Here is a 22,686-nt window from a genome sequence, read left to right as displayed (position 1 = left end):
AAGCTGGTTCCTATGAGAAGAAGCTGTGGAAGTGGCTGAAACAACCAAGGACCAGAAGACTTCATTGATGCTCCTTGCCAGACAGCTGTATGGAAGAGACTTTTGAAATTTAAACGGCTTATTGTATAATTGTTTTCTTTTGGGTTTCTGTATTTGTACTTATAAAGGGGACTGCCCCCTTCAATTTGTCAATATGCGGATCAATCCTTCAAATATTTATTAAAAGGGTAATGGGGATACCAGCATGATGGGAAAGATAAAGGTGTAATGAATGAAGAAGATAGGTGGGTGGATAATACATACCAAAAAAATGGTGTGTGAAGTCTTCAAAATAGTGTCAAGGAGAGGGGGAATTGTGTGAGGTAAATAAATGAAATGTGAAGACTTCATAGGGGAGGATGTGTATAATATTCATATCTATTCATATCTACATACAGGAGTGTTTAAAACTCAAGATACAGGGAAGGGGAAGATTCTGAGGCAATGAGAGTCTGATGGCCCAGCCTCTGGGAAAGTTTACCCTGAAACTTTTTGTTTTTTCTTCTGGTTCTGGTTTAAAGATTTGCTCAGTAAGAACAGAGTCATAATGACCTGTTTTTCTCTACTGTAAGGAATGGAGAGGGTCTCCCCCTCCCCTTATCCTATTCTCCTTCTTTAGATTTATAGATGTCACCTCAGTTGTAATCATTAACTAAGGGAATGGGAAGTGGAGTTTCTGTGCCTCAATTTCCTGGTTCTTTGTCTAGCTTTCATGCTCAGATTGTAAGCCCACCTCTCAGCCAATGGTGAGAAGGGTCAGAGGTGGGTGGGAATTCTCTTGTATTAGGTATAATTATGGATGCTTTGCCCCTTGTAAAGCACCTCCCTTGCTGGATTCATTCTAGCAGGGGATGCCCAATTCTCAAGAGTTGAATAAAATTTATTTCTGTTCCCATCCTGAGATGGCTCCTTATTAACTTTTAATTGGTGAGGGTCTTTCATCCCACACAGCTAGAAAGTGTCTTAGGCTGGATTTGAACTCAGGAGGATGAACCCAGTATTCTATCCGCTGCCCTATCTTGTATCCCTATTAAATTGTGACCTTTTTGAGGATAGGGATTGCAGTTTTTGCTTTTCTTCATATCCTCAGGGCTTAGCATAGTGCCTGGCATACAGTAGGCACAATAAATGCTTATTGATTGACTGTCGCAAGAGAGAAAATAACCCAGCCATGAGGCTGTCAATAATCCTCTGAGTGTTTAATAAATGCTTATTGACTGACTATCTGACTGAGGCACCTTTATTTGAAATCACCCCGGCTCTAGGAAATTTGGCTCTGGTTTGTCATGCCTGTCAAAAACATACATCATGATTTGTTTGTCTGTTTTGTTTTTAGGCACCAGGTTTTTCAAATTAAAGTCCAGGATGAAAAGCAGATTAGCAAATTGAAAGAACTGGTCAACATGGAGAACTCCAAGGTATTTCATTTCCTTTCCTTTTGAGCATCTACTGACCCCAGGGAAAGATAATCTTTTACCAACATTATTATTTTCTTTGGGGATCCTAATCCTAGATCCAATCACTGTATTTGAGACAAGCTTGGGGGAGGGGTGGCAATGATGATGACTGACGTTTGCACAACACTTTGAGGTTGGTAAAGCAGTTTGCCTGACTTTCCTCACACTATCCCTGTGAGCAAAATTAGGAGGCATTATTCCCATTTGATGGATGACAAAACTGAGGCTCAGAGAAGCTTGACCAAGATCCTCCACCTGGTAAAGGTCAGAGGCTGGAGAGTTCTCCCTCATTCATTGCTCTTGGAATTGAAAGGAAAACAAGAAAAGGTAGCACAGTGGATAGAGCGCTGTGCTTGGAATCAGGCTCTTTTTTCCTGAGTTCAAACCCAGCCTTAGACACTTATTAGCTGTGTGACCCTGGGCAAGTCATTTAACCCTGTTTGCCTCAGTTTCCTCATCTGTAAAATGAGCTAGAGAAAGAAATGACAAACTACTCCAGAATCTTTGCCAAGAAAAAAGCCCTAAAACACAGCGCAACAGCAAAATCGATTTAGTACCACTGCCTTGGAAACTGGGAGGCGGGAGAAAAGAACTCCCCATTTCTGGCATGGCCACAGACTTGTTGGTTAACCAACTTTTCCAATATGCTTCCCTTCCCTCTAAATGGTGCAGGGAAGATCTGGCTTCAGGCAGAATTGTGAAATAAGTGAGGTTCCATTTTTTTTTCAGAGCTACCCCACCCTGTTCACATCCTAACCACCTGCACCCACCCCCCGATGCCCACCAGGGCTCCAATTTCTGTGGTCCGCCATTCATATATTGGGCAACTTTAACTAGCCAGGTTGTCTCATACACTCGATCTCCACTTTTCAATTCCCCTTAGGTGTTTTCTTCCCTTTGTTATAATGTAAATTCCTGAGGGGCCGGGTCTATCTTGCTTGCTTTTGTATACCCCAAATACTTAGTATGGTGCCTAGAGCATTCACAGTAAGCTCTAAACAAGTGTTCTTTTATATATATCTCTACTTTCTCGTCTCCCTCTCCTTTCCCTCTTTGTTGTTCAGTGGCTTCAGTTGTGTCCAACTCTTCTTAACCCCATTTGGGGTTTTCTTGGCAAAGATACTGGAGTGGTTGGTCATTTCCTTCTCCAGCTCATTTCACAGATGAGGAAACTGAGGTCAACAGGGTGAAGTGATTCGTCCAGGGTCATTCAGCTAGTATCTGAGCTGGGATTTGAACTCAGGAAGAGGAGTCTTCCAGACTCCAGGCCTAGTACTCTATCCACTGTGCCACATAGCTGCCCTCCCTTTTCCACTTTCCCTTATTACAGGTGATAGGGATGATGGACTACTGCTATGCTATTCTTGGGGAAACTTACTGATTCCCCTTTTGAGGACCAAGATGTCAACTGGCTAATCTGATAAACCATAGGCTCCTTGAGGGCAGGGACTGTCTTTACCTCTTCCTGTATCCCCAGGCACTTAATTTATGTTTATTGATTGATCGATTAATGGGAGAGGGCTAGAAGAACAATCTTACTAAAATAACACACCTGCTTTTGTAACCAGTGACAATTTTAGGCCATGGTGGATTATGGGAGGGGGTATTTTGTAGGAAGCAAGTTTGTATGACCTTCAATCACACCAATCCAATCCAGTTCAACAAGAATTTATTAAGTAATTTATTTATTAAGGATTTATTAACAAAGAATTGTTAAGCATTGTTCAAAGTGCTGCGAATACAGGGAAAGACAAAAACAGTCCCTGCCCTCAAGGGGAATACATTCTAACGAAGGAGACAATAGGTAAATTAATAGTTCTGTTAGGGTAGCTAGGTTGCACAGCAGATAGAGAGCCAGGCCGAGTCAGGATGACTTCCAGAGTTCAAATCTGGCCTCAGACACTTACTAGCTGTACGACCCTGGACAAGTCATTTGACACTGTTTGTTTCCTCATCTGTAAAATGAGCTGGAGAAGGAAACGGCAAATCTCTCCAGTATCTCTGCCAAGAAAACCCCAAATGGGGCCACAGAGTCAGACATGACTAATGATTAAACTACAGCATCAATATTTGATCCTAGAGCTGATAAGGAGCCAATTGAATAGGGGAGTGTCATGGGCAGACCTATATTTTAAGAAAATTGCTTTGGCAACTGAGTGGAGGAGGTAGGGAGAGGCGAGGCAGTGAGCCCAGTTAGAAAGCTACTGCTATAGTTCTGGAGAAAGGTAATAAAGGTCTGAACTAGGGTTGGGCACTGTAGGACAGTCACTGCTGCTAGATGTTTCTCCAGTTCCCATACTTTCTCTCTGGGTCTCTTCCTGGGTATAGGCCCCCAGAGACTGCCTCAGCTCACCAGTGTTGTAGTTTCTAGAGAAATGTGGTTTCTCTTTGTCTTACCTGGATTGTTCTCTTGGTTTCTTTCGCTTTTCTTCAGCTCAATTTTTGGAAACTGCCTGCCACCCCTGAGCGTTCTGTGGATGTCGTGGTTCCATCAGCTAGTTTGAAACTTGTCAAAGCCTTCCTGGAATCCCATGGCTTAGAGTACACAATCTCCATTAAAGACCTGCAGGTGGGTGAACTGAAACCACAGTGAGCTTCATTCTTGCTAAAGGTTTGATGTAGTTTGGGATTACTGGGAACACTGAAATGTAAGGGCGCAGTGGGGTCCACCTGGAAAGAATTCAAGCACTCAAGTCTTCTTTCAGTCAAAGTGCCAAGGTTTATCGTAGCCAATAGAGCAGGTTAGATTCCTAATGAATCTGAAACTTGATGGGGGTGAGATTGATACTCATATGCAAAAAAGGAAAAGATCTGGATGGGATTAAGGAGTGGTATATAGCCTGGGGTGGGCCAGGTGTGACAGTAAAAGGAGTTAAGTAGTCTAGAGTGGGTCAAGAGCCACTGGAAAGGACTGTCAATTATCTAGGTGGGCTGGGTTGGACCATATGCCTTGGGCAGATGCCAGTGATTTGGATTGCTGAAATGTGTGGGAAAATTTAGGGACTGGGTTGCTTTCAAAGACATGGTCTTTTCCTTTTAGGGGTCCAGGTCCCATTACCCCATCAGGTTCATCCATCTTCTAGAACATGGACCTCATACAAATTGGCCTTGATTATGGAAGAGATACCATGGGGTTGAAATACCTTCTTTTCAAAGGCCTTGGTGCCATTAATTATTACCTTAGTCAACTCAACCACCAACCTCATAATTTGGTTCTAGTGGTACCTGACTGGAATTCTCTCATCTACTTAGGTGGGCCACAGATGAATGGCCAGGGCTATTTGATAGAACAGTCAGCTGTCACCTTATTAATTAACCTTCAATGGTATGAACCATCTGTAGGCAACTTTCAAGGTTGAGTGGCTATGAGAGTTATTAGTTCCTAGATGTTTTCTCAAAGGATCTATTTCAGAGGTTCTAGATGCCAGATGTCAGGCCACTGTTTAGTGGCATTATAGGACATTATAGTATGATTAACCTGTGCAAATGTTTCCAGGAAGTATGACTAGGGTAGTGGAGATGAGCTGGGTGGGTGGAGGTGGGGAGGGGGAAATAGGGGTAGGGGTGGAGTAAGAGTGAGGAAGGAAGATTTCTTAGACCCTTTTAAAAAGCCCTGGTTGACACTTTTCTTGTTAATGCTCACTGTTGGCTGAAATTTTGATTAGCAGGACCCCTCCTCCAATACTATCCTATGGTGGGAATAAGTCACATGGGCAATCTTTATCATTCTTTCATTGTCTACTTTAGGCTCTCCTTGATGAAGAAGTTAAAGAAATGAAATACAATAGAGGAAAAGAACGGAATAATGGTGACTTCAACTATGGGGCTTATCACAGCTTGGAAGAGGTAAATATTTAAGAGCAAAAATTCAGTGGCTTCTTGGGTTGGGTGCAACAGGCTTTTTATCATTCATGAGTAAAAAAAATGCTCTTAGCTCCTTCCCTTTTTCATTTTAAAATAACTTACTATGCATGTAAAAATAAAACAAATCAAGAATAAATCTACAAAATCCGTACTTCAAAATATTTTTGATGTACAATATATTCCTATCAGCTTATAGTTTACACATTCTAAATTTGATCCATTCTTGGTCCATTCACCTCTGTAATTTGTGTATACTGTTTTACTTTCCTATTGTGATCATTAGTTATATTATAATATTCTTCTGGTTTTGGTTTCTTCCCTTAGTTTTCTTTCATTTGTTTTTCTAGGTTTCTTTATATTCCTTTGAGTTATAATTTTCAATGGCATTGTAGTATATCATTGCAGTCATATACCTTGGGCAACTCACTTAACATCTCTGGGCCTCAGTTTCTTTATCTGTAAAATGAAGGTGAGCTAGATGGCCCTCAAATTTAATTAGTCTTTCACCAATTGCTAGACATTTAGGTTAGCTCTTGGTAATGTTGCCTTCTATCTATCCGTATATATATAGAAGTAAATTTTTTAAAACATTTTTTGAGGGGGAGGGTAGAAATGGGGAGAAAATTTGTAACTCAAAATCTTGTGGAAATCAAAGTTGAAAACTAAAAATATTAAATAAAACATTCTTTGGGTTTATTTCCAATAATAGGTTTAAATGGAGACCTTTATTTGGCATTTAAAACTCTCCCCAATCTAGTTTCACCCTATCTTTCCATGTGGATCATATATTACTCTCCTCATTCACTCTATTCTCCAGCCAAACTGACCTATTTGCTGTTCGTCATACATGACATTCCATGCATCTATGCAGTGGAATTGTATCTTTGCATCTTTGAAATGAGGAGGGGTTAATTATGAGAACAAACATGGTATGTTTTCTAAAATCATCTGCTAGCTGAGAAGGTCCCAAAAACGTGTATGCTATAGCTGGTGTACTAGGAGCCAAGGGGTCTGAAGGCCTGGGAGAAGAAAGTTTAGAAGGAAAAAAATGTACAGGGGCACACCGTGGGAAAACATCCACTTACAAAGGCTTTCATATTTCAGCTTTATCGTGAGATGGACAACATTGCTTCCGAGTACCCCAAATTAGCAAGTCGGTTGGAGATTGGTCGTTCTTTTGAAAAACGACCACTGTATATACTGAAGGTATGTGTAATCACATTAAGGAGGCCGGGGCAACTACACTGTGGGACATATCCTTGAACATTTTTTACCATTCTATTGTTACCAATAAGCCACTTGATAACAACAGGGAGATCCAGGACCTTTGAGTTGGTTTCTTAGACTGGTTCATTACACTGCTGATCTGTAGGGTTGGTTGTTCACAAAGGAGGGAAAGAGAAAACCAGGTGAGGCTTCTTAATGGTGAAACAGTGTGGGAATCTGGTATTTCTGGGCAGCTTTTCACTGTGTGTCTCGTGGAGAACTCCTATGTGCTAGGCTGAGCTGTGAACTCCCTGAAGTCTTGGGCACTTGGGGTCCGGGCCAAGAGATCAGCAGCACCCTGGCAATTAGAAATTATGGAACCCTGACAGTACGGTTTTGTGTGTATCCATCAGGGTTCGAACTTACTTCTCAGGGATTTAGAAAATTCCTTTTCCTCAACACACAACCCTTCCAGTGGTGGAAGGTAGATCCCTTTTAGTACATGTGATTATTGACTCCAAGAAGGCAGAAATGAATAGTGAGCACTGAAGAAATTAAGGCAGGCAGAGCTCATGTCCTCAGAATTTGATCTGTACGAAAGACCTAAGTTCATAGTTCTTTTGATTAATGTAGTAGAGCTACTGTAACTACATTAATTTACAAGTTTCATCTGAAAGGCAGGCTATCTACCTCAAGATGAGGGGAAGGGCTTTGGACCCCAGAAATCAGAAGCCTTTCACATGAACTTCACCATTCACCTTACTGCAGTGATGGAGAGAGTATCCCGATCTGGGAGGTCCCTATTCCAATGAAATAACAGATCTAGTTCATATCTCTTACTTTCATTATTGAGGCTGGGCTACATTAAACTATATATACCCTCTCACAGAGTTGTTATGAGGGTCAAAGGAGATAATATTTGTAAAGCACTTAGCACAGTGCCTGGCACCTAGTAGGTACACCTCCACCTCCTAATCCCCACCTCAATTCTTCTTCTTAGCTGGTTCTCTTGTGACCAATGACACATTTCAGAGACAGCTGGCCAGAGTTGAAGGTTATAAACTGTGGCTACAGAATAATATAATGCGAACTAGCTAACATGAAAAATAAATCTGAGCTTAAATTCTTTTCATTTAGTTGTAAGCCAAAAATGACTAAACTCACCAGTGGTAGAAGCCAGAACTGTTATCAGACTTGAAAACTACTTGAGTACTAAGCTCTTTTATTAAGATGAATCAGAGATGAGTGCTTAGAGCATGTTTAAGGTCTAGGTTATAACATCACCATGGGTCTTTCAAAGGAAAGTAATACTACTTTGGACCATACCACCAATAGCCATATGTGTGACAGCATCTGGGCACATTAGAATCAGGTGGGGATTGGGCAAGTCACTTAACCCCAATTGCCCTGCCTTCCCCGCTCCAAAAAAAAAAAAAAAAAAAAGAATCCGGTGAGGAATGACTGTACATCCCAGGTTGCACTATAACTAATATAGGCAATTCGTTTTCCTCCCATTTACTTCGGATTGCCCATGAAGCTCTGAAGGGTTGTAGGAGATCCTTTTGCTGTAGGATGGTCTCCATTGCTGACCCCATTGCTGATTTCTGGGCTACTTTCCAACAGACAAGTTGGATAAATAGTGCCATAGATATAATTTGGTCTCTGGATTATTTTAAACACATAAAAAGGATATAGTGAAAAGACTTCCTAGTAAAGAGAGACAGGGCTAAAAGAGTACTCCTTGACACATGGGATACAGTGAAAATAAGAATGGACTTGGGGTTTGAATCCTGGCTTGTCTGCTTGCTAACTGTATGGTCATAGGCAAGTCAGCCTACTTTGATTTTTTCATCTGTAAAATGGGGATACGAAAACTTGAACTATTAACTTGACAGTGTTGTTATAAGAAAGTGTTTGGTAACGCTTTATGGAAATGTATATTGGTCTTATGATTTGTTTTCCATTTCACAGTTCAGCACTGGGAAAGGCAACAGACCCTCTATTTGGCTAAATGCTGGAATCCACTCCCGTGAATGGATCACCCAGGCTACAGGAATATGGATAGCCAGAAAGGTCATGTCTCCTCATGTGTACTAGACATTTTGGTGGGCAGGCGGGACTTTGTAGGAATGCTGATTTGGCTTCTATACCGAGGAATGAGTGGGGAGGACTTGCTGGACTGAACATATCCCACTGACATGTTGGGAAGTTACTGGAACAGAATATGTTCTTAAATGACAAAATTATTACCGATGGTACCCACCCAGCAGATGACCGACATTCACTGTTCTCAGGCACCCTGCAGCAACAGGATCAGCCCCAGGCAAAGTTGTAAAGCAAGCAAAGGTTGCCTTCAGCGCTCCCCCTTCATAGCAGTCCTCTACCCAATTTTGGGTACTCAATGCTCTCATAGCCTCTCCAGCCTCCTCCAATTTCTCCCGTTATTCCTCTGATGGTTATTTGCATTTTAACTGAAGACAGACTGATGGTGGAATTTCAGATATTAATGAGAGGCTGATGTGGAGGAAATAGTTTGGGGTGGGTTTGCCTTCTTGGAGCCCCTCGATCTTCTTAACCCACAGGTCAGGTGGGGTCTGTGTGGTGATGTTATAAATAGGGAAATTCCTCGCTCGTATCATAGTAGGCTAGAAAATGTGTCCCCCTCTCCCCTACACCCAAGGAGAGAAACTTATATTCAGACAGGAACTGGAAGCTGACCACACCTATATTCATAGAAGCAAATTCAAGAGACCTGGATTGTATTAGGCAGTGTGCTAGAAGTGGCTAGCACACTGAACCCAGAGTCAAGAAGACCTGAATTAAAATCCAACCTTAAACACTTACTAACTGGGCATATTGCTTAGCCTCTCTTGACCCTGGGCAAGCTGTTTGGCTGCTAAGTGCCTCAGTTTCTTCATCTGTAAAAAGGAGACGGCAATAGCATCTACCTCCCAGGGCTGATGTGAAGATCAAATAATATTATAAAGTGTTTAGAAAACCTTAAAGTGCTGTATTAATACTAGCTAATACTATTGTGTAACCTGGGTCAAATCACTTCACCTCTGGTTCTCAATTTCCTTGTCTGCAAAGAGATTGAGCTAGGTACCTTAAAGCAGAGGTTCTCAACCTGGAGTCTGTGAAGTTGTTTTAAAAAATATTTTGATAACTATGTTTTAATAGAATTGGTTTCCTTTGTAATGTTATATATTTCATTTTTTTTTGCATTTAAAAGCATCATTCAGAAACCAGTTCATAGGCTTGAACTAGACTTTGTGTCCCTGACACAAAAAGTTAAGGATCCCTGCCCTAAAATTCCATAATTCCATGAAATGTCACTCAAACAATAGATGCCTTGATAATCAGGTTTTGCCTAGAGCTGTCTCTCTGAAGGAAGTATGGTGGCAACAGTCAAAGTAGTTCACCTCTGGGGAAAGGTCAGTATCAACAACACACTTGGGATGGTGCAGCTGATGGGGGCTTTATCTCTGCTTAGATTGTATCTGACTATGGGCATGAACCAACCATCACCTCCATCTTGGATAAAATGGATATCTTCCTGATGCCTGTGGCAAATCCTGACGGATATGTCTATTCTCAAACCAAAGTGAGTAATGACAAATGGAGGAAGACCCGATCCCATACTGCTGGAAAATGATGTGTAGGAGTTAATCCAGATAGGAGCTGGGAGTCAGGAGCCTTGGTTGTGCAAATAATTGCTTGTGGGAGGTGTTAGAGCACAGCAGAAGGAGCGCAGGATTTGAAGTCTTAGCAAATCAGTGAAGACTGGTCAAACAATTAACCGTTCTCTCGAGTCAAGACTCCACATCAGTCTGCGGAACACAGATGGACCCAAAGAGAGCCTGTAGCTGGATTATTGCCTTCAGTTTGAGGTACCTATTTCAGGAAGAACAATGACATGTGGAGAATCCAGAGCAGGGTCAGCAGAGTGGTGAGGGGACTAAACACCACTGTGAGGATCAGTGGAAGGAATTAGAGAATTGTAGATGTTTAGCTTGGGGAAGAGAAGACAGTGGGGAATAATGGGAGATGCAAAGAGTTTTGAAATGATCATAGATGGGAATGGAGTTAGATGTGTTCCCTCTGACCTCGGGGCAGAGAGGCAGATTTAAGCTCAATATAAAGAGAAAATTGAAGGACAGAATTCATTTAGAGCTGTCCAAAAGCAGCCCTGCCTGCCTTGTGAAGGAATGAGATCCTTTCATTGGTTCTTCTAGGCTAGATGACAACTTCTGGGTGAGATTATAGGGTGGGTTCCTGTTCGCATGCAGATTGGATGGCTGAAGTCTCTCCCTTCCAATTTTGCAAGGCTAATGTGATCTCTCAAGTCCTTTCTAACTCTGAGGGTCTTGTGAGCAGTGTATGGGGCACAGTAATAAATTCTTTGCATCTGACTGTTCTTTCTTGGGTGGGTTTTCCAGGACCGCTTCTGGAGGAAGACCCGATCCCGTACTCCTGGAAATCGATGTGTAGGAGTTGACCCAAATAGGAACTGGGATGTAGGCTTTTTAGGTAGGATATAGTCCTTAAAATATTTTGTCATATTTTTGTTTGTACGTCACCTACGTCAACACTTAGCATAGTACCTGGCAAATAGTAAAACAAATGCTTGCTCTCTTGTTGAAATGCTTGTTGACTTACTAATACATTCCTTCTCCTCCATCTCCCAGACAGCCATCCTTTCTTACAACAAATAAAAAAAAGAAGAGAAGGAAAAGGAACAAACAATTATTAAGAGCCTACTATGTGCGAGGCACTATGCTAAGAGTTTTATAAATTATGCCTAATTGGGTCACATAGTAGGTGCTTCCTACATGTTTTTTGACAGATTCCTTGGTGGCTAACCTACTGGTAACGAACCTCTCCTAAGATGCGCTATTTCTGGGCTATATTCGAAGACTTCCTGGCCTCATATAGGATCTGCCTTTGTGAATCCATGGTCCAATCTACATCATGGTGGGGCACTGAAATAGGACGATGGGGAGGGAGAATTGTAATGTAAATTATAACTTGTAAATACAAGAAAAGCTACTTGACACCTTTCCATAGCCAGATTACTATAGATAAAACCAAGGTGAATTTCTGGTTAAAGAGAGGAAAGTTTTGGGGTGAGACCGAAGGCTCATGGCAATTTAGGAGAAGGGGGATTGCTACTAAAAATTTCCTTGTATTTACCTGCGTCCATGCTCTATTCCCATAACAGAATGGAAGCCCCTTGAAGGCAAGGGACCGTTCCATTTTAGTTATTTTGTTCCCAGCAACTAGTATAATGCTTTGCACATCATGGGTACTTAGTAAATGCTTCTTGAATTTAATTGAATTAAATAGGTTTTTGTCCTTCCAGAATCTTGCAGAGTTTGTGTTCTTATTAATGTTTTTGGTTTGGTTGGTTCCCATCACAGGAAAGGGAGCCAGTAACAATCCCTGTTCTGAAGTATACCGTGGACCCAAGCCTCATTCAGAAGTAGAAGTGAAATCTGTGATGGATTTCATCAACAGCCATGGGAACTTCAAAAGCTTCATTGATATGCACAGCTACTCACAGCTCCTGATGTATCCTTATGGCTACACATGCAGCAAGGCCCCTGACACTAAGGAACTGGTGAGTGACCACTCCCCTTAGTCGGCCACTAGTGTGGCTTTTCAGTCTAACTTCTCAATACCCTCCGATGATCTTGCCTGAGTGTAATCAGAACATCACTATATAGAATGTCCCCAAGCTTTAATAGCTTAAGACCGTATTAAGAATTTGGGGATGCCCTATATTGAAGACCCGGGTCTATTTTATTAGAGGTTCACTCTGTCTACTTTTCCTCTACTCTTTGGGCCGTGACAACAGATTTAAAATTGTAAAGAGGAGAGAACTCTTCTTCTTCCTGACCTCCCATTTTCCCTTTGAACCAGGCTTATGGCAGCCTCAAGAAGGCCTAAGAAATAATTAGGACTTTCTGTGACCTCTCTGAGGTCTGCGCTTGTTTTCTACTGTTTGGCCTTTCCATTGACCTTATCCAAACTCACAGAGCCCAATCATGGGGGAATGATGAGTTGTAGACCCTAAGGTCGGCTTCCACCAAAAGTCGCTTTCTCTGAAGGAGTTTGGCAGGGGACAGGTGGAACTCAGCAAGCAGCTTCCTCTCTTCTACCAGCTCCTCCCCATTTAGGTCACACAGCTGAATTTATCAGTATTGGGTTAGCACCTGAGCAATGCTGGGGTGCAGATGCCCCGTGGCCCAGCCCTGACACCTCTAGTTTCCTGTTAGTGCTGTACAACTACTCAGACACTCCCCTGCATTGGTAATTGGCATAGAAAGGAGAGGAATTCATGATGGAAAATGCGATCCACAGCGAGAGAAAGAACTCTGGAGTCTGAATGCAGATTGAGGCACACTATTTTCTCTTACTTTTGTTTCTTCTTTCTTGTGGTTTTTCCTTTTGTCCTTCTTCTTCTTTCACAACACGATTGATGTGGAGATATGTTTAATATGATTGTACATGTATAGCCTGTATCAGACTGCATGCTGTCTTGGGGGAAGGGGGAAGGAGGAAGAAAGGGAAGGAAGAAGGAAGGGAGAAAAAAAATTGGAACTCTAAATCTTATAAAAGTGAATGTTGATAACTATCTTTACATGTAATTGGAAAAAATAAAATACTATTAATTAGAAAATAATAATAAAGTAAAAAAAGTAGAAAAAAGAAAGGAGAGGTATTTCTGCAGCCTTCTCTCCACAATGAGTTATTTCTGCTGCCTACCAGCCAAGAGTCAATTTGAACATTAGTGACCTCCAAAAAAGTACCTTGGATTCCCTTCACGTTTTTAAATAACTTAACTGTATGGAACATCCACTAAAGACTTATTCTGATATCTCATTGTGATATCCAGGATTGTTCCAGGATCTGGAAAGTCCTGCTAAGCTGGGAAAGTTCCTAGTTTTCATCCAACAACTATTTGTACCTGGCTACCTCTCAGTGCTGGGACCTAAAATGACCTTAGATTCAACAGTATGTTTTGGGCCTCTTAGTTACTTAAATACAGCTTAAGCTGCTATTCCAGGTCACAGGCCTTTTCATAGACCATGCATAAATCACATATCTAATAGCAAAATATTTAATTAAGATAGAATAGCAAAGCGACTCATCTAGAAAAGTTAATGAACAACAAAATTGTTCTTATGTGCGCCACACACAAAATGGGTACAACCCTTGAGGATTCTTAACCTGGGGTCCATGAACTTTAAAAAACTATATTTTGATAACTTATTTTAATATAATTGGTTTCCTTTGTAATCCCACTTGCTTTATGTATCTGGAAACACTTTTTTCCAAGAAGTTGATAGGTCTTACCAGATTGCCTAAGGAGTCCATGACATTACAAAGGTTAAGTAAGACCCATTGTTTTATAGGCATCAGTGGGGAAATAACCATTTCTCAGGGAATTTCACAGGGCCAGGGGCAAATTTAGGTTTTAGAGACAGCATTAAGATCTGCTATTATCTCTTAGAGGGCAGTGAGGTGGTAGAGAGGATAGAGTTCAGGGCCTAGAGGCAGGAGGGCTACTCTTCCTGAGTTCAAATCTGGCCTTAGATACTAGCTGTGTGACCCTGGGCAAGTCACTTAACCCTGCCTGCCTCAGTTTCCTTATCTGTAAAATGAGCTGGAGAAAGAAATGGCAAACCACTCCAGCATCTTTGCCAAGAAAGCCCCAGTAGGGGTCACGAGGAATTGGACATGACTGAAAGGCAACAATAACTCCTTAGGTACCAGTTCTGAGACCAGCTTGGCAGATCTCACCAAATGGAGTTGAGATCCTGGGCTGCCATCATCTACAGCCTCTCCGACTCAAATTGAGGATGCAAGGTGGGCATTCTTCGCTCAGTGAAATGTATCCAAGCGTATCAGGCCAGGCTACCCTAGCTCTCTTAGTGGCCAGTGAGAAGGCTGTCTCGCTGCCCTTGTGTGACTCTCTTTTTCTCTGCCCAAGCCTGGGCTTCCTGGATCAAGCACCAGACACTAGGCTCTTGGGGATATCCTAAGGCCCCCATTGGGGCACAATAACTCCTTTGCCTCAGTTGTGATGGGCAACAAGGTCGGAGAGATATCCACCATTACAGTCAATGACCAAGGTGCCCGTAAGCAGCTCCTGTGCAGAATACCTAAGGGAGATAAATACAAAGTCCATCCTTGCCCTCGTGGCTCTTACAGACATAATTTGCATGAATAATATTATTATTTTGGAAGTTTTTTTTGGACTGGATTTGTGATTTCATTTGTCTAGGGAATTCTCAATGAGGATACCTCCTCTGCCAGTGAAGGTCAACACTGGCTCTGCAACAGTATATGATAATTATAGTGCAAAATCATATGATATGATATAGACTCAATTTTATAATATAATTTACATTATTTTCTTATTTGTTTTATTTTATATTTAATTTAGATTGAAGCATTTTAGACAGCCCGTATGTACTGTCCTCAGCCTCTCGTTCTTCCCCGCCCCACCCCCGCATGAATGGGTTTCCCACGTCCTTCACAATTTGTTATTTCCCCAAACCTCTCATAATTGAAGCTATGATGGACAGATTTACATCTCTACTGGCCTTCCACATTCCTCTTTCACTCTCTTGTCTCTGTGTCTGCCCTGGGAGGTGATAGCGTACCAGTCCCTCTGGGTCAGCCACTCTGCTCTGAATGCTTCCCTCTGCCTCCACCTGGTGGCGATCAGCCCCAGCCACGGGATTTCTACCTGAAGAAGCTACCTTGACCTTCCCTGCTCCTCACCTAGATTAGGTTAAGGGACTTCGTCCAGCCTTCTTATTTTATAAATGAAGAGATGGAGGCCTAGAGAGGAGAAATATAATTTGTTCAAGGTTATCCAATTGCCAAGCAAGACATTAAACCTACTTCTTTTGATTCTAAATTAGTCAAGCATTTATTAGGTACCTTCTATGTGCCATGTATGGGAAGCTAGGTGGTTCAGCGGATATAGCCCTGGGCCTAGAGACAGGAAGACCTGAGTTAAAATCCAGCATCAGACACTTACTAGCTGTGTGACCTTGGGCAAGTCACTTAATCTCTGTTTGCCTAGGAAGTCAGGTAAGTGCTTGGGAAAATAGGGAGAAGGAGTCCCATGAAATTCTTTTGATGACCCAAATATGGTACTAATTCCTAAACCAGGAAGAGGCAAAACAGAGAAAGAAAATCATAGACCAATTTCCCTAATGAATATAGATGCAAAAATTTTAAATAAAATATTAGCAAAAAGATTACAGCAACTTATCACAAGAATAACACACTATGACCAGGTAAGATTTATTCCAGGAATGCAAGGCTGATTCAATATTAGGAAAACTATCAGTATAATTGATCATATATCAACAACAAAACCATCAGAAACCATATGATTGTTTCAATAGATGCAAAAAAGCTTTTGATAAAATACAACACCCATTCCTATTAGAAACACCAGGAAGCATAGGAATAAACGGAAGTCAGTTAGGTGGTTCAGTGGATAGAGCACTGGGTCTAGAGTCAGGAAGACCTGAATTGAAATCCAGCCTCACATACTTACTAGCTATGTGACCCTGGACAAGTCATTTAACCTCTGTTTGCCTAGGAAGTCAGATAGGTGGCTCAGTGGATAGGGTGCTAGGTCTAGTGTCAGGAAGACCTGAGTTGAAATCCAGCCTCATACACTTACTAGCTGTGTGACCTTGGGCAAGTAACTTAACCTCTGTTTCTCTTAATCCAGTGGAGAAGGAAATGGCAAACCCTAGTATCTCTCCAGTATCTTTCCCAAGAAAATTGTGTGGATAGTATGGTCTAATGGGTCATGAACAACTAATGTGCTGGTCACAGAACTGGGTTACAGAGAAAGACAAAAGACAATCTCAGCTCTCAAGGGGCTCACAGGCTAATGGGGGAGAAAACTCGCAAACAACTGTGTACCAACAAGCTATAGACAAGACAAAGTGGGGACAATCAACAGAGAGAAAGCACTAGCATTGGGGGACTGAGAAGGACTTCTTGCAGAAGAAGGGATTTTAGCTGGGAGGTGAAGGAAGCCAGGCTGCAGAGATGAGAAGGAACAGCATTCCAGGAATGAGGAGAGCCAGAGAAAATGCCCGGAGCTATGAGGTGGAGTGTCCATTGTAAGAAACAACGAGTCCCCCTTTGCTAGGATGCCTCTCCACCTTACCCACCATGCCTTTCTGATCCTTCTAACTGATACGAATGGCTAGCATTTATAAAGCGCCTTAAGGTCTGCAAATCGCTTTACATAAATCATCTCAAGTCAATCCTCACAACAACCTGGTAAGATAGGTGTATTGTTATATCTATTTTAAAGATGAGGAGCTGAGGTGAAGAAAGGTTAAATAATAATTAATAATAATGATCGCTTACATTTATATAGCACTTACTGCGTGCCAGGCACTGTGCTACGTGCTTTACATTTTATCATCTCATTGGAGCCTCGCAACAACCCTGGGATGTTGTAACAACAATGTTGCTAGCAGCTGTTGTGGGTGTGAAGACCAACAATACCAGCACACAGAAGAGCTGCCAGCACAGGTTCTTTGATCTGCTTTTCTAAGGAAAGCAGCCTTAAGGGGTTAGCAATATCACTTTAATCAAACATATGACATATGTATATATGTCATTCACTTAGTTCAGGGGGAAAGCCAGCACTCTGAACTTCAGAGCAAATACAAACAGAAATTACAAACAGAAAATATCAAGAGATCAAATAACACAAACCAGTAGACAGGCTTATAGTTTTCCATCCAACATCTCAGTACATAGTTACCAGGCAAGCACCAATATCTGGGATTTCAAGCTGGGGAGCAGGGTGCGCTCCTTAACAATGGCTACTCAGGGTCTCATCTGGTCAAATCACATGACACTCTTCCAGTGAGTGAGAGCCCCAAACAAAACACTAACCTCTGAGTTTATATAACCTTTTTAGGGTCAAAAAGTGTCACAACCATGCAACTCAAAACCATGTGACGTTTCTTCAGGCATCACAACCATACGACTCAAATCTATGTGAACTAGGCTTTCTTGTTTCTTAAGCAGGTCATCAAAGACTCCCAGATTTAATCAAAGAAACAAAGGCCAGATTCATCAAAGGCACTTGATTATTTCAGTACTCCAAAAGGGAAAACAGTAAAAAAAAGTCCCACCCTAATGACTGATACAGATGTAGCTGCTATTATCATCCCTGTTTTACAGATGAAGAACCTGCCAAACAGAAGTTAAGTGATGTGTCCCGGAAGGGCCACACAGCTAATAAGTTTTTGAGGCAGGGTTAAAACTCAAGTATTCCTGACCCCAAGTCCAACACTGTCTACTGGGGAGGTGTATCTGGAATGTGACCAGATTAAAATATAATTGGGAAATGTTTTTAAAAATAATAAAAATACAATACAACACAGATAATGTTCATTTGTGGTTTTCTGAGTTAATATATGTAGTCTTCAGAGACCCTTTCCTATCTGAATTTGACACCGCTGCATCAGGCCCACCTGGCTCATCAGCTAGGCATTAGTTAATAGAGTCAAGGATATCTGTTGCTCCGATGGGACCAGAAGCTGCAGAGGAAGAGGGAAATAAAATGAGCTTGAGCTATACAAATACGTCTGTCATTTCAGGGAGGATCATTATTTCTTTTTTTTTTTCTTGGAGGGGGCAAGGCAGGGCAATTGGGGTTAAGTGACTTGCCCAAGGTCACACAGCTAGTAAGTGTGTCAAGTATCCGAGGCCTGATTTGAACTCAGGTCCTCCTGACTCCAAGGCCAGTGCTCTACTCACTCCACCACCCAGCTGCCCAAGGATCATTATTTCTTACTTTGCTCTTATTCTCCCCGTCTAGGACAAGGTTGGAAAACATGCAGCAAAAGCCTTGTACTCCTTGTTTGGCACCAGGTACCGAGTGGGAGCGATCTGCCCAACTGTGTGTAAGTTCTTGCCTTATTTATTTAGCGATCTGGAAAATGCTTTGAGACATAAATGGAAAAGCATCGGGGGACTGGAAATTAGAGCCCCTCTGTTTGCCCATCAAAGCCACAGAGGATGGCATCTTAGGCTGGCCTGATTTTAAAACGATGATGATAAATGCTATCAAATGAGATTACAAATTATTAATTTGTTATCATTAATAACATTATTATATTGTTAATTATTAATATCACATAATTATACTGTTGTTATTGTTATCCCTACAGTGCTCTATGCTTGAGGCATTATTTTCCTTATAACAGCCCTATGTGATTGGTAGCACACTTATCCCCATTGTACAGTTGAGGAAACTGATCCATGATGTTCATTGACTTGTCCAAGGTAAACACAGCTAAGAAGGGTCAGAGTACGTCCTTAAACCAGGCCCAGGGCTCTTTCCATCCAGCTGTAGTGATGGGGGCCTTTCCTAGGGATTACAGAACTCACATTACAGGGTTATTTATTGTTGCTACATACAGGCCCCAGCTCGATGGTGTCAATAACATAGGTTGTGGGTTCTGCGGGTCTTTGGTTCTATCGCTGCCATAACCACAAACGATTACTATTTGTGAGTTGCCAGCTGTTTGGTAGGTGTTGTGTTTCTCACCATGCACCAAAAGGCTTGAAATGACTTCAAAACGTTCTCAGATGGGAAGGAGTGTTAGTTTTATTTTCAGAGGAAGCTGAAGCACAAAGGCAAAGGGCCTAATGAGGGTCTGGAAGGGTCTCCCCTCTCCCAGCCAGAAACCCTTCTTAGCAGCCAAAGCAAGAAAATGAGAGAGCTGGGACGTATGGTGGGCTGAATCCACTGGAAAGAGCCCATCTTGGTCAGGGATGGAGGTTTGGGCAAGAGGTAGGGGCTGTTTTCCTGAATCCACCCTTTGTCCTTAAAGGTCAGTGCTTTCGGTGCCCACTTAATGTCACTTTGGAGGTTTATACTCAGAGGCTTGGTAACAGGAGAGACAAATTTTTTCCCTTTTGGCTTCCATCATGATATTGGTTCTTAGTAAGAGACTAATTGTTACGAGAGATATAAAGCATTTTGTAAACTCTTAGGTACTATATTAATGCCAGCTGCCATTTTTTATTCTCTAATCCATTCTGCATACTGAGGCCAGATCAATTTTCCTAAAATACTGATTTGATTTCTAGAGACAATGTGGTATTATGGAAGGAGCCCTGCACTAAGAGATAGAGGCCTGGATTTGAACCCTGGCCTTGACACTTACTAGCTACGAGAACTTAGGGGAATCACTTCATTGGTCTAAGCCTCAGTTTCAACATCTGTAAAGTGGAGATAATGATAACCCATAGCATTGAGTGCCTATGTCATACTTCACAGGATTTCTGTAAGGAAGGTACCAAATAAATGTGAATTTTTATTGCAAATGAATTTCTAGAAGGAAACTTGAGAGCTGAGCTGGGAGATCTTGTTCTCTCTTTCTAAGATGCATTTGTCTTTCCAGATTCCTTTTGGAAAGCTTGGCAGGGAGCTTAGCTGTTTCCCAAGAACTAAGATGTAAATGGGAAATTAGAAATAAGAAAACACAGAAATTGTAGGGTGTGATTCCTGTTCTCCCAAGATTCCCCTGCACTCAGCAAGAGTGATGCTAGCGCTGAAATGTTGTAGTGCCATTTCATTATTATTAACACAGTGCCATCAATTGCCTTATAATTACTGAGTGGGAGTTCTGCAAAGAAAATATTATGAGAGGCCCTCCACCCTCTGCTGAGTCAGTGACCAAAGATACTTCTAAGTGCCACAGGATCCTCCCAGAGATAAGCCCCATGGAGACTGAGGACAGGCCACCTTGGGGCTCCAGATGGATAGAAGATCATGCTCCAGCTTAGAGTGTAGGAACATTGGGTTTTAGAATTACACACATTTTTTGAGTTGGAAAGGTCAAATATTCTTCCTCTTCCTTTCCCTTGACTTCCCTTTTTTCTTCTTATTCTTTTTCCTTTTCTTTGTTTTTCTTGATTATGTCTTCCTGAATCACCCATGCTAGAAGTTCAGGAGGCTATTCAGAGGCCTAATTCTCCTAATAATTGACATAGGAGCTTTGACCTGCTTCATTTCTGGCCTGTTTGTCCCTCCTTGGACAGTCTGATTTAAGTGAGTTGTCCAAGGTTGCAAAGCCAGTAAGTATCTGAGGCTGGATTTGAACTCTGGTCTTTCCGACCCCTGATCCAGGGTCATGTCTATTATGCCACCTAACTGCCTAACACCTAACTGTTTGACCCTATGTCATTGTTGTTTGTCCTTTGTCTTGGAAGAGGACCATGACATCATGAAGGTGATATTATGACTTGCAAGTGAGGGAGGGCTGTGCAACATCACCAGCCTCACTTTCTCCCCTGGAGCCATCTAGGTCCGGTGGTAAGATATAGATCAGGACGACTGGACATGCCCCTATGTTAATGGCCTCTGTGGACTACCATGAGCACCTTCCCTACTGTCTTCTAAATGTGTGTTAGCTGTCGTGCACTGGGGCTATCACTGTGTTTGCCTCCCAGAACTCTTCTCTCCCCCTTGAACTTACTGCTCCTAATCTCTGTGCTCTAGAAAACCAGATAACCCAAGCTTCTTAATGTAGAGTCTAAAGCAGGGATTCTTAACCTAGGGTCCGCTGACCTCTGAGGGATCTGTGGATAGATTTCAGGGGGTCTGTGAACTAGATTACATTTTAAAAAATATTTTAATAACGATGTCCAATGTAATTGGTTTCCTTTGCAATCCTCTGTATTTTATTTTTTTAATTTCTTTTTTATTTTTAGTTCATAACACTCAGTTCCACAAGTTTCTGAGTTCCTAATTTTCTCCTCCTCCCTCTCCTCCCCTCTCCACCTCCTCCCCCAAGATGGCCTGTAATCCGATTTAGGTTCTACATATCCTATGTATTTTATTTCATGATTTTTAAAATCATTATTTTGATAAAGGGTCCACACTCTTAGGACCCTGCCAAAGGGATTCACGCCACAAAAGCCTAGTGTGAGGAGGACTCTACGGCTTCTCCTATTTTTCTGTCATGCACGAGCTTTAGGGATATGAATTTGGACAGCTCGGCAGCCTTTTGTGCTTCTTTTCTAATTTTTATTAGAATCTAATTCTAGATGAGTGAAACTGCTGTATAAGCGGGCTCAGGAAAGGGAGATACCCTTGAACAGTGTTTGTTCAGCGTCCCAACAGCATAGAGCACAGTTACGGCCACCCAGAAATTCAGAGGATACGATCGATCGCTCAGTGAGTTTATAAGGGAAAAACAAACCAATTAATACCAACAGTGAGAAACAATATTCTACAGCTGTGTGACCATGGGCAAGTCATTCCAACACTCTGAGCCTCGGTTTCTTATCTGTAAAATGGGGTTAGTAATACCCGTATTACTTATCTCCTAGGCACAGATGAGGTCATGCATGGTGGAAAGATGGAAGTTAATTAGAACATTCCTTCTGCATCATGTCATAGTCAAGTGGAAAATCAGCATTCTTTGCCAGTTTATGTCAAGAGGGAACTGTCTGTCTGCAAAAACCGTTCTCATTGTTTTTGCTGGTACCTGACACAGAAATAGAAAACAAGAAACAATATTTACAAAGAAAATATCAAGTTTTTCTTTTAAAAATACACCAGTTTACATCCCAGAAGTCTTAAAGCAGTTTGAAGCTTATTAAACTTGAGGCTCGAACTGCACTAAGATTCTTGGGACACCCTGTTTATTAGCTTTTTGGATCTTACTCCTTGGGTGACCACGGAGAAGTCATGTCACTTTTCTGGCCTCCGATCTCTCCTCCATAGAATGAACCTGCGCTCACAACAGCCCTGTGACAGAGGTACTCCATACATCATTCTCCCCCTTGTACTGATGGGGAGACTGAGGCCCAGAGAAGCTAATTGCTTTGGCTGGTTCTTACTGACTGCATGGAGTATTCCTCAGGGTTTCACATTCAAAAGCAGGCGCCTCTGTTTCTAATTCCTACCCTCCTAAGGAGTGAGCAGAAAGAAGGGCGAAGAGTAGATCCTGTTCCCTCGTGTCCTTCAAGGACAGAGTCAACTTCTCTCTATCCTTATTAAATTGGCTTTAATTGATTTGGAAGCAGGTGGCCCAGTGGA

The 22,686-nt window shown here is 41.9% G+C and overlaps 1 protein-coding gene across 1 annotated transcript in view; it reads left to right on the top strand.

Moving 5' to 3' along the window:
* LOC118851411 (carboxypeptidase A4-like) overlaps positions 1–22,686 on the top strand; it is a 32,113-nt gene that overhangs the window by 7,636 nt on the left and 1,791 nt on the right. The window contains exons 2-10 of the mRNA XM_036760848.1: positions 1,376–1,457; positions 3,931–4,065; positions 5,244–5,342; positions 6,465–6,566; positions 8,538–8,639; positions 10,060–10,170; positions 11,006–11,096; positions 11,987–12,186; positions 18,451–18,535. Of these exons, the coding sequence (XP_036616743.1) occupies positions 1,376–1,457; positions 3,931–4,065; positions 5,244–5,342; positions 6,465–6,566; positions 8,538–8,639; positions 10,060–10,170; positions 11,006–11,096; positions 11,987–12,186; positions 18,451–18,535 (1,007 nt within the window). The remainder of the gene's footprint in view (positions 1–1,375; positions 1,458–3,930; positions 4,066–5,243; positions 5,343–6,464; positions 6,567–8,537; positions 8,640–10,059; positions 10,171–11,005; positions 11,097–11,986; positions 12,187–18,450; positions 18,536–22,686) is intronic.

Source organism: Trichosurus vulpecula, chromosome 5 (assembly GCF_011100635.1).
Source record: "Trichosurus vulpecula isolate mTriVul1 chromosome 5, mTriVul1.pri, whole genome shotgun sequence".
Lineage (NCBI taxonomy): Eukaryota > Metazoa > Chordata > Mammalia > Diprotodontia > Phalangeridae > Trichosurus > Trichosurus vulpecula.
The sequence above is the reverse complement of the archived record's forward strand: the minus strand, read 5'-3'. Positions and strand labels throughout refer to the sequence as shown.